Source organism: Trifolium pratense, linkage group LG2, assembly GCF_020283565.1.
Source record: "Trifolium pratense cultivar HEN17-A07 linkage group LG2, ARS_RC_1.1, whole genome shotgun sequence".
In the NCBI taxonomy this organism is placed as follows: domain Eukaryota; kingdom Viridiplantae; phylum Streptophyta; class Magnoliopsida; order Fabales; family Fabaceae; genus Trifolium; species Trifolium pratense.
The window spans coordinates 1,563,303-1,575,746 of record NC_060060.1 but is presented as its reverse complement, the minus strand read 5'-3'; the positions used below and the strand labels follow the sequence as shown (position 1 = coordinate 1,575,746).

Sequence of the window (12,444 nt, the reverse complement as noted above, 5' to 3'; positions counted from 1 at the left end):
AAAGAGTTTGTTTATTTGTGTTGTTTACTTATTTAAATTTACCTATTGACTGAAACGGTATTTGTGTGTCTATATATGATGGTTTGTGAAAACATCTTATGACATAACTTATTTTCATAAACTCTCAAGAATAGCTTATAAAATAGTTGACTTTATTTTATCTTATACTAAAAAATAGCTTACATATAAACATTTAATTAAGTTGCTTAAAATTTACAGATTGAAGTTGAAGGACTTAGCCTTTGATTGGTACGCATGGGATAGATTTGCCTCACTTCCACTGATTGGCAGAGCAGAGAAAATGCAGAGAGAGATTAAATAAGTGTGGGGCCCGCACATTTTTACTTCTCCCATATATTCAGAAGAAAGGAGTAAATTGTCAAATACCCCTGAAATTTTAAAAAATCAATTAAATTGCCCACGTTACAAGTTTGTTGGGACCAACCCATGCTCTCTTGTTCTATCTTTCCACATTGATTCAAAAGTGAAGTGTATTAAAAAAAATAAAGGGTATTATTGTCATTTTGAAAATTAAGCACACTTCTCTATTTTATATTTTTCTCGTATACCAGTCAATACACTAAATCTACTCTATTTCTCACTTATTTCTCTCTTTCTCACCTATTTCTCTCTTCTCATTTTCTTATCACAACCAAACATACCCTTAAAGAATCGGGGTAAAAGAAATTTCCCTTATTGAAAACTTAATTTTGAAGGATATATATCCTATAGGAACATGCAAGATAATGTGAAGTTTTATATACGTGTATGGTCGTTCTTGTAAAGTCAATAGTCATACGTACCATATTTGAATTTGACATAGTCAAAGAAAGAAAAATTGTATGTCACATAGTATATCCATAGTCAAATATCCTATAACAAAAAAAATAATCTAGTCAAACATTGTGTTTCACCAAAGATGTGCATAGGTAGTCTGGAACATGAGTAGCCGCAATCACAATTATGCCACTATTTTGATTTAATCCATCAAGCTGAACAATCAACTGACTAAGAGTTGTCTTCGTGTGTATTTGATCGATCTCATCATCAATGAAGATATATCTTCCGTCGCCAGTGTCTTACATGGTCAACTATATGTTGCGATTTCAAGAGTTACTTTTAGAGAAGGATTAAAAATATTGATCATCGACGATGACGGCGAAGATATGACTAAGACTTCATTTAATGTTACTCAAAAATTTTCATATACCTTATATTATTGCAATTATCATATCGTAATTTATAATTACATATCTTACGGCTAATTAGATCTGTGCACTGCACGGGTCGATGTTCTAGTAGTCTATATTCTAGAAAAAGATTGATTCTAATATTCTAATAATAATTGCTCCTTATATCATGGCTCGTTATGTCATATCTCCCCTTTGCAATTGAGAGAGATATCCTTTTTCCTTTCTAATCTCATCCCTCGCAGAAAGCAAATGTTGAGAGGTCACAACTTTGGCAACAACCGTTACAGCCTCACGAGCCGCATCATTAACCATGTCTACAATGTCAGCCCCAGAGAGGTCGTTTGTAGCGATGATCTGTGAATTAACATGACTGGCCTTCTGCACCTACGTGGAGAAAGAAAATCATACCTGCGACATGCGACAAAATAAAATCAATGATTTCAAAGGATTAAAAGTATACCTTCGACACGAGGGATTCCAAAATCTGTAGCTTTTCTATTTCATTTGGTTTGAGAACATCGACCAGATCAAATCGCCCATGTTTCAACAAAGACGTGCATAGTGAGTATGGAACATCAGTAACCGCAATCACAACTATTTTGCTCTAATCCATCAAGCTCAATAATCAACTGATCTAAAGTCTTCTTGGTGTGTTGTATTTGATCGATATCATCAATGAAGATTATCTTCGGTGACAGCCGCTCTTTCACAGTAGCAAAAAGATCCCTCATCCTTTGTGCACCAACATCAAGATCCATCCTTTGTGGACCAACATCAAAATCACGTCCATTTAATGAGAAGAAACGAACCCCCAGCCTCTCTAGCAACAGCCGCTCTTTCTTAGGTTTTTTTCCTTCTTGATAGGAGGACTAACCGCCTGTTTTTTTATTTTATTTTATATATATATATATATATATATATATATATATATATATATATATAAAAGCGCCTGTTTGTTATAGTCCACTTAGTTTTAATATTTTTTTTAATAATATTTTTGTACCCTTATTTTACTCTATTAATATGCATAAAAATAGGAACAAAATAAAAATATAAAAATCTATGCACACCAAAAAATTTAGTAAAAAAACTATATAAAAAATAAAAACAATAAAAAGGTTTATATGAATCTATGTATAAAAATAGGAGAAAAAAAAGATTATAGAATATAGAAAGAATAAAATACATACGCATAAAAATAGAAACGTATAGAAACATAAACAATATTACTACTAATAATATAATAAAGTTAATTACTATCAAATAAATATAATAAAAAAAATTTGACAAATAATATAATAAAGTTTTTTGCCGAATAAAGTTAATTCATATAAAAAAAATATAATAAAGTTAATTATTATAAAAATATATATAATAAAATTAATTACTAAGAAATTGACTAAATCTATACATCTATACCTATATTTAAAGATGATACAAAAGTTTTGGTGTTGACTTTTCATAATACCAACAATATCCTTAATCTTTTTTTAGTAGCAACAAAAATCATTTATTAACAAACTCACCATAACATAACACACATTTTTTTTGGACATAAGTTAGACACAGGCAGGAGCAGAACGCACCTGTCTGGCCCGCTAGTTATATATAAAGATAATAGATGAGTTTGATGTGGACTTTTCATAATACAAACAATATCCTTGATTTTTTTAGTAGCAACAAAAATCTTTTATTAACAAACTCATAATAACATAAGACATATTTTTTTTTCTTCACATAAGTTAGACACAGGCAGGCGCATAACGCGCTTGTCTGGCCCGCTAGTTATATATAAAGATAATAGATGAGTTTGATGTGGACTTTTCATAATACAAACAATATCCTTGATTTTTTTAGTAGCAACAAAAATCTTTTATTAACAAACTAACCATAACATAACGCGTCTTTTTTTAGCAGCAAAAATCTTTTATTAACAATAAGACATATTTTTTTTTGCTGACATAAGTTAGACATAGGTAGACGCGTTGGCGCGGAACACGTCTTCCTGACCCGCTAGTATATATAAAGAGGATACACAATTTTTTGTGTGGACTTTTCATAATACAAACAATACCTTGATATTTTTTTTGAGTAGCAAAAATCTTTTATTAACAAACTCGCCATAAGATAAAGCATGTCTTTTTTTTTGCTTAGCAGCAAAAATCTTTTATTAACAAATTCACCGTAACATAAGACATGTTTTTTTTCTACATAATTTTACATAATAGACACAGACAAGCGGACAAGGGCTTGTCCGACAACTATTTACCATAAACATTACTAATAAAATTTATGACTTAATTGTGGTAATTGTCTTTTTGTTTCGCCGATTTTAGCAACGACTTTTTTTTACTCTATTTTTATTTAGATATCTATATCTACTCTTAATATGCAATTAAGCATAAATCTAATTACTATCAAATTTATGGAATTATCCTAAATATTTATAATCAAATTTCTAATTTAATGGTCCTAATTAGTATCAATTTGATCAGTACTACATAAAAATTATTTCAACAATAGTTTCACTCATATTTAAACGATATTTTATAAAATTAAAATTAAAATTTTATTCTTAATTCTAAATAAATTGTTTACTTATTTTTTTACAGAATAATATAATAACAAATTTAAATATCGAATAAAAATCAATTGTCCCGTGCGAATGCACGGGTCTCTAAACTAGTTTTTTTTTTATAAAAAAAATAGATTCTTATAGTGTAATATATTTTTGCTATAATTTCGTTTTATACTAAAATTTTGAAAAAGTATATCTATAAAAAAAAAAACTATTTTAAATAGCTTTTCATAAAAACCATTTTGAAGAGATGTCATTTTGAAAAAATATGTGATTTTTACTATGTAAAATATATAACAATAAATATTTAAGTTAGTGAATGTGAAAATCTCATTTTTAACTTAGGTCAAATGAGTTTGAAATAACTTCACTATTTTTGAGTAAGTTTCTTTGAGTAAATTTCTAAAAAATCCATTTTTATTAAATATTTAACAAACAAGACCCTAAATCAGCGTGGATCAATGAATTTGATCTTTTTTTAATTTTTTGTTTTGTTTTTGGGTTTAAAAATGATAGAGAAAAAAAGATGAAGATCATTTTTTTTTATACATTGGAAAGATAAATTGCACCCTCCAAAAATTGATTCTTGAACCTCCCCCTACTCAGCCGGCCCACATGCCCCGTAGCTCTTATCACTTGAGCTATCCTACGAAATGAAGATGAAGAGAAGTTTCATGAATTCTATTAAAAGATGACACAAAATTTAGTCATGAATCCATTTCAAGTTATAGAGCCTCAGGAAGTTTGTGCTACAAAATAATTGAAGTGGTTTGGAAATTGAATTTTAATTTGACTACAGAAAGAAAGTAAGAATTATGAACAGAAAAATAGCAAAACATAAAGCTCCTTAATGTGTATGGAATATCCAACACAAATATAATACAATACAACCTCTATTTTAAAGTTTCCATGCTTTCTTGTTGGTTAGCTTTAAGATGAGTTTTCTTGTTTTACACTTAAGTTTAGATCATCCATAAATTTTTAAAAAATTAAAAATTAAAAATTATTTCATATGTTATTGAGATTCATCAAAATTAACGGTTTATGGATTTTTATTGAATACCGTTAATCTTGATGGACCTCAATAACATATCAAATGATTTTCAAAAAAATTTCAAAATTTTATGGATAATCCAAAGTCTAAACGATATAAACTTTCAATCCAACGGTAAATTTTTTAAAATTCGTATTCGTTATAAAAATATTGAAAACTTGTGCACCATGCACCACTTAATGTAGTGATCATGCTCTAAATGGCAATATACTTTGTTTTGGAAGAAAATGATTTTGGTCAAAAGTGATTTTGGAGAAGTGATTATTTTTTTGAATGAGTAGGAAAAGAGTGCTCTTGGCATTTCTAGAAGCTTTTTCATGTAATTTGTTTTTGAGGAAATGATTCTTGAAAGAGTGATATTTGGTAGAAAAGTGATTTTGGCAAAGTAAGTACTTTTCCATCATAGAAATTACTAGAGAATGCATGTGTACAAGTTTGTTTTTGAAGAAAAAAATTCTTGATGTATGGTTTATGGGAGAGGCCGAGGCTATGCTATAGGTTTAGGCTTGAAAGTTTAGGCTTGAAATTTATCTAAGTTAAAATGCCCATAATGTTGAGTGAATTGCATGATAGCTTGATCAACAAAGAAATGAGATTTTCTTCCCAAAGGGGAAAGAAAAATGATTCTTTAAATGTTTGATCATGCTTAAACTTTAAGGTTTTTTATACTTTAAGTATTCTCTTGATGTTTTATGACTTGCTATGTGTTAGAAGTTGCATACAATGAAATTTTGGGCAATTTGTAAGTTTGGAGAGATTTGGCTCTTTTTAGCTAAGTTAGAAAAAAGTTGGATTTTTGCAAGAAATTGTTATGTCTTGCTTGTTTGCAGTTGATGAATGATTGCGGACTTTGTATTTCTTCCATGTAGCTAAGTGGCCGAGGGACCTTCGAAGAATTGAATTTGATTTCTGGTGGAATAATTCTTACTCATGTTTTTTTTAGGGTCTGCTTAATAAGATCAAATATCTGACTCATATGACAAAAAAAGACATATTCAATAACAATTTTTTGTTCATGAACTTATAATTTATTTTAGGCAAATTTACATGAAATTTTTTTTATCTTACTTGTAACACTGATTCAAAGAGAAGTTAAAGCCCTTTATCCTAGATTTAATAATTCTCCAAGCTAAAACTAGGACATCCGATAAAATTGACATTATATATCTTATTTAATTTAATGTTAGGCTATGGATTATGCAAAACTATTGACATTAGATTTAAATGATTAACGAGTTTTTCTAGGATTAATATTTTGGAAGGCTTAATTAGTAAAATGGTCTCTTAAAGATATTTTTGGTTTTACATTGGTCCCTTAAAGAAAAAAAAGACCGAATAGGTCCCTTAAAGAAAAAAAGGTTCGAATAGGTCCCTTAAAGACATCTTCGTTAATCAGTTTGGTCCCTTAAAAACATCTCCGTTAATCAGTTTGGTCCCTTAAAGACATCTCTGTTAATCAGTTTGGTCCTCGAAAAAATAGACGGGAAGGACCAAACTGATTAATGGAAATGTCTTTAAGGGACCTATTCGAACCTTTTTTTCTTTAAGCGACCTATTCGGACCTTTTTTTCTTTAAGGGACCAATGTGAAACCAAAAATATCTTTAAGGGACCATTTTACTAATTAAGTCTATTTTGGAATAATCAAATTTGATTTCTGGTGGAACAATTCTTACTCATGTTCTCTTTAGGGTCCGTATGATAAGATCAAATATCTGACTTATATGACAAAAAAAGACATTTTCAATAACAATCTTTTCTTCACGTGCCTATAGTTTATTTTAGGCAAATTTACATAAGTGATATATTTTATCTTATTTACTTGTAACACTTTACTCCTTTATGTTTTTTCTTTTTCGTTTAATTCCTTTATTTTTTATAATGCACAGATATACATCTTTTTTCTCATTTTATATTAAAAAAATGGTGACATGACAATCCACATAAAAATTAAAAACAAACATCCAAGAAATGTAGGAAAATATTCATATCTTCATTACCATCTTGATATCTTCATGTATATCATCATCTTCTTCCTTAAACCAAAATCCAGAGAACGCTATTGTCTGTGTTTGTGGCAGCTAAAGGTTACAGTAGCAGTTTGATGCGAGTGAACAAGAGAGAAGACATTTGGTTTTATCTCAATGTTTAACGATATTTCTGTTTTCATTATTGAAAATTTATAGAGTTTGTTGAGAATTTTAGGATTTTAATTTCTGAGTTTGGAAAAAAATTGAGGAGAATATAAAATAAAGAAGGTTATCATTTTTCTGGGTTTGAGTGATAAAGGTTAATATTTTTAACAAAATTTAATGCAAAAGACAAATTTGACATAGGGATCAAGATAAAACAAATAATAAATTATGAAACTAAAATAAAAGGTTAACTACATATTTGGTCCCTTACGTTTATTTTAGGTTTCAATTTAGTCCCTTACGTTTAAAAAGTATCAATTTGGTCCCTTACGTTTATTTTAGGTTTCAATTTGGTCCTTTCCGTCAATTTTGTCACTAACACCGTTTGAACAGTACACATGTCAGTATGTCCAAGTGCCACGTGTTAGTCCACATGTGCAAATTGACTGCCACATGTGACAAAATTGACGGAAATGACTAACTTGAAACCTAAAATAAACGTAAGGGACCAAATTGATACTTTTTAAACGTAAGAGACCAAATTAAAACCTAAAATAAACGTAAGGGACCAAATGTGTCCTTAAGCCAAAATAAAACTAACAAATAATTGAGTAAAAAAAAACTACAGTAACAAATAAGTTAACTTAACAGACTAAATATCTAATTTGAATAACAAAAAAATATCTAATTTAATTTTTTTTATTTATTTAATTATTCCATAATTTTTTGTTTGTTTTCACTACCGGTATTTGGTGCATTGAACCGTTTAATTTGGTTCGGAAGTCAGTTTCAGGATCAAGCGGTTTCAACCTCTCCCAAGTGCAATTGCGAGGATCGAACCGTGATCCTTCCTATCAAGACGTCAATCATCATTAGACCAACTAATTATAGGTTTGATTTGTCATAAAAAAAAAAAGTAATAAATTTATAAATTTTCAAACTTTCCCTCTGTCTCTTCTTGAGTTCCTCTGCTCTTCTTCTCTCCTCTCTGTGTCGTTTTCTCCTCAGTGGTCGTTTTCTTCTTAGGTGGTTTTACAGAACTGTTCATTCAAACTGTCGTTTTGTGACTGGCATTACTATTCTATCAAGAAAGTTCTTCTTCTTGGTTGCTTTACTTTGGAGGGAAAACAATTCTAGATTCTAAATTAAAAAAAAATAGTCTTTGATATTTTTGTTTCTAGTGAAGCTGTGAAAAATGGATTCTTTTTGTTAGAGAAAGAACATTACTAAAAAACCAATTATGGGTTTTGGAAAACATGTTTTGAGAAGAATGAAGTTTTGGTGTTTTTGTTTGTATTGAAGCTGTGAAGTTGATTTTAATTTTAATTTTAATTTTAATTTTAAGTTTTTTGGTTAGAAAGTGTTGAAGAAATGAGTGATGTTAGTGTGAAGGGTTCTTCATGTTTAGCAATAACAGAGAAGAATAATAATCAGAAGCAAGATGGTAGTTGTGTTGGCATTTTCTTTCAATTATTTGATTGGAATAAAACACTCACAAAGAAGAGATTTTTCACCAAGAAACTTCTTCCTCCTGGTTAGTCTCACATCTAAAGAATTCAAACAAGTTTTTCACTTTAATGTTGTTTATGCATTTTATTTTTATTGTAGTACGGAAACTGGTCAGATTAGGCGTCGTCTAACACGACACTATACAAATTATTACATAAAATTATATTATTTTTTCAAATTATTATCAGTGTTGATGTGTTTATGTTGTGTATGGTGTCTGTGTCGGTGTTTCATAAATATTTATTATTACCAATATTTATGAAAAGTGAGATACACAAGATAAATGTGAGATTTTGACATGGTCTTGCTCAAATTCTTCATTGTTCTTGGAAACTGTTTGTTTTGGTTTCTGTTGTCAACTATGTAAAGCTCTTTTTAAATATATTTTTTAAAGAAAAGAGATTTTGTAAAATAAAATTGATAATTAATCTTTAATGTGAACTGTGAAGTTAGATAAGCCAAGTTTAAGTCAAATTTTCACATGAGTGTTGTGTTTGGATTCTTCTTGTGGTTTATGGTAACTAATGAGAATGTTTTTTTTTTTTTGTGAACCGTTTCAGTTAATGCAAAACAAGATTCTTTGAAGAGGTTTAAAAGTGATGAGAAAATGCCTAATTCTAAGCTCCATTTGGTAAGAATACATGATAGTTTGTGTTGGTTTGAATTTAGTTTTTGATGGATTTGGATTTGTTGCAATAAAAAATTCCACACATTCACGCAATAAGCACATTTGTGGCTATTAGATTAAGATCGCACGGTTTAGAAAGCAAGCAGATTTTGGTTTTTTTTTAACTCTAAAATACCGAGTTTGAAATCTGGATTGTCTGAACTTGGCCTAATACTACTAATGTTTTGACTGTGTGAATTTGTGACTGCAGCAAATCCAAATCCTTCTTTTATGTGGTTGGTTATTGCGAGTGTTCGTAGCACTACTCATTTTATTTATTTTAATTGTAGATTGCTAATGGGAACAATGTCGGTTTCACCAACGCGGAAAAAGGTGAAAATTGTGTTATAGAGGTTGAACAACAAAAGCATGAAATGAAAGTACCAAGTCTTGTAGCTAGGTTGATGGGTCTAGAATCAATTCCAGCTTCGAAGAGAGATAAGTCGGAGAAATCTTCCTTTTCTGATAGTGATGATGGGGAGGAGTCTTTCGAAATCGGGGATGCAAATGCAAGGCATGATTCAAGGCCTCAGAAGCTTCGGAAAACAGAGGCAAACGAGAGAAGGGCAGTGACTAGGTTTGGTACAGAGGCATTGCAAATCAAGAGTGTTTTGTCGCAAGTGAGAAAGTATAATCCTCATCATCACCATCATACGAATAAACTTGTTTCACCTTTGAAGAGTCCGAGAATTTCTTCTGGAAAGAGCGGGTCTCGAAGCTCAAGGTTGATAGAAGCAGCTACTAAGATCTTGGAACCTGGCTTGCAGCCTACAAGCAGATCCAAATCTTCTCTTAAATCTTCCATTTCTACGTTTCCTCCCAATAACGGCATTGCCATCGAAAGGGTTGGAGCTCGGCTACAAGATATACACAAACAATCATGTTATCATGCCGGCATAGACAAGTCAATGGTGGAGCATACTTGCAAAACTTGTGGCAATTTGCTTGATGTTGAGATTAGCAGACCTGTTGATTCAGATGTTTTCACTGATTTCTCTTCGGCGTTGACACAAAATGGAAGATTATTCAGTCCTTCTCATGAAAATGATGTAGTTCTTCTGAGAAGTCAAGAGAAGATCATAACTCTTGTTGATGAAGATGTTAAAAAGAATGCTTATTCTTGTAATGAATCCACTACCATAAGAATACCTGTGCCGGAAAAATGGAATTTGTCACGCCAATTGCACGGAGGCTTAGAGGACGATGGCACATCTTCTTTCGCCTTCAGACACAAAACTCAAACGCAGGAACGAGTATTAAGCGGTGATAAGATGTTATTTGAATTTGGATCTAGAACAAGTAATATGCAAGAGAAGAGAGTTTCAACTGCTGCAACTGCAAGCACTGCGAATGGAAATAAAGATTCTGTTGGTTTGAATCGAAGTCTAAGTGGTCGGAATCGGACAAGGTCTCCTACCAAGTTGGGTAGCTGTGATCATGAGAGGAAAAGAAGGACATTGAATGTCTCAAAAGTTGATAATACAGCTTCTGTCAATTCGGTTACATCGAAACAAAGAAATGTTAGTTTTGATGCACAGAGGGGGAAAAGGAGAAGTTTTGATGCTTTCTCTCCAAACAATTCTAATGACAAAAGTAAACGAGAGAGTTATCAAAAAACTGATAAGATCAATAGGGTAGTTTCATCTACCTTAAGTTTACCTCTTAAAAAAAAGGAAGAAACAAGAAGTGATTATCAGATTAAGACTTGTTTCCAAAGACATCATCCACCCTTGAGAGAAGATGTTATAGGTGCTTTTCTAGAACAGAAGTTGAAAGAATTAAGGTCTAGAGAAAATAAGGAGTTGGTTAATGGTGATCGACCTAAAAGATCTTCTGCTTTGATTCTTCAAGAATTGATATCTGTTCTGAATGTGGAGCGTCTAATATGCACCGATGATCATCGTATGTTCAATGACAAAGATCACATGGTTAGTTTCCATGTCCATTTTCTCTTTCTATATTGTCAAATTGGAGTTTATTTATTAAAACTTGTTCTTTATAATTTGATTAGCTTATTATGACTATTATACCTAACATCGTCTGTTATTTCCTATTGGTATATCAGTATGAAACAAAACATGTTCGATTATTTGGAACGTCTTGCAATGGTAATCATCTCAGTCCTGGATCAGTCCTAGAAGCATCCTTTTCTTCCAGTAGTCTCGAAGAAAACTCAGGTAAACACAATTACGAAAATATGATTTCTAATTTTCATATGTTCAATCCTCTCGTTAATGCCTTCGATCTTTGATTCATTTCCAGGGCATTGTTTTCATCCCGACTCTATAAATTGTTCGTATGATCAACCAGAACGGTTGGAACAGGAAGCCGGACTTTTAAATTCTGAAACATCATTTAACATTGGGAAGATAGGTTATAAGATACTGACCGAACTCGTTAACCGAATTCATAGTATTTTGCATAGTTTAGATTCTTTTTGGACAAGATTAACAAAAAGCAAGCTCAATCATATGAAAGACGTTATCTTCAATGCTGAATTGATTCTTGGAAATGTGACTCGGCACAGTGAGGTTGAAGTGCTGCCACAGCTTCTCATTTCTTGCATTCTTGATGAACTAGACAACATTGCAACCAATACTATGCTGAGAAATTTCAACCAAAGCGAAATAAAGGGATTTCTATTTGATTGTGTAATCGAGTATCTAGAATCAAATTGCTTCCAACATTATTATAGCGTGTTTAAGTCATGGTGTGCATGGACGAAGGTTCCTTTATGCATAAAATCCGAGGTTGTGGTTCAAGGGGTTAAGAGTGAGATTAAGAAGTGGGAATTTTTAGCAGGAATGGAACCAGATCAAATAATAGAATGGGAGATGAGTCACTCATTGGGGAAATGGACAGGTTTTAACATTGAAGCTTTTGAGTTTGGTGTTGATATTGGTGAGGATGTGCTTCAAATTTTGCTTGATGAAATTGTTGAAGACCATGTAAATTTCAGGAAAGTTACTGTTTGAAGTTGCTAAGACCATGCTATTAAAACTCCTCTAAGGTGTTCATTGGAATTTAATCATTTATCACCAGTAATTTGTCTGGTCTTTTTTTGTTCTGATAAAGATTCATGTTACACATTGTTTTTACAAATAGATTGATGATGGTATTTCTAATAGAGGGCTCTTGTGATCTTTTAATTTGGCCAAAATTCAGATCAATATAGGGGTTTTAAACAAAGGTCTACAATCGCGATTTAGACAGTCATATCAAATTTTATATGCCAAACAAAGTAATTCATCTTACTAGTTTTATTATGAATCTTGAAAATGAAATTTCATTTCAGAACACAATTAACAA

The 12,444-nt window shown here is 31.1% G+C and overlaps 1 protein-coding gene across 1 annotated transcript; it reads left to right on the top strand.

Moving 5' to 3' along the window:
- Positions 1-7,914: 7,914 nt before the first annotated feature.
- Positions 7,915-12,396, top strand: LOC123910908. The gene is made up of 5 exons (XM_045962199.1): positions 7,915-8,493; positions 9,029-9,099; positions 9,426-11,063; positions 11,201-11,312; positions 11,398-12,396. The coding sequence occupies exons 1-5, from the start codon at positions 8,331-8,333 to the stop codon at positions 12,108-12,110; spliced, it is 2,697 nt and encodes an 898-aa protein (XP_045818155.1). The 5' UTR covers positions 7,915-8,330; the 3' UTR covers positions 12,111-12,396.
- Positions 12,397-12,444: the final 48 nt, after the last annotated feature.

Coding starts and splice junctions, on each gene's coding strand:
- LOC123910908 (XM_045962199.1), top strand. CDS start 8,331: ATGAGTGATGTTAGTGTGAAGGGTTCTTCATGTTTAGCAATAACAGAG. Junction 8,494..9,028: donor CAAGAAACTTCTTCCTCCTG/GTTAGTCTCACA, acceptor GAACCGTTTCAG/TTAATGCAAAACAAGATTCT. Junction 11,313..11,397: donor TAGTCTCGAAGAAAACTCAG/GTAAACACAATT, acceptor ATTCATTTCCAG/GGCATTGTTTTCATCCCGAC.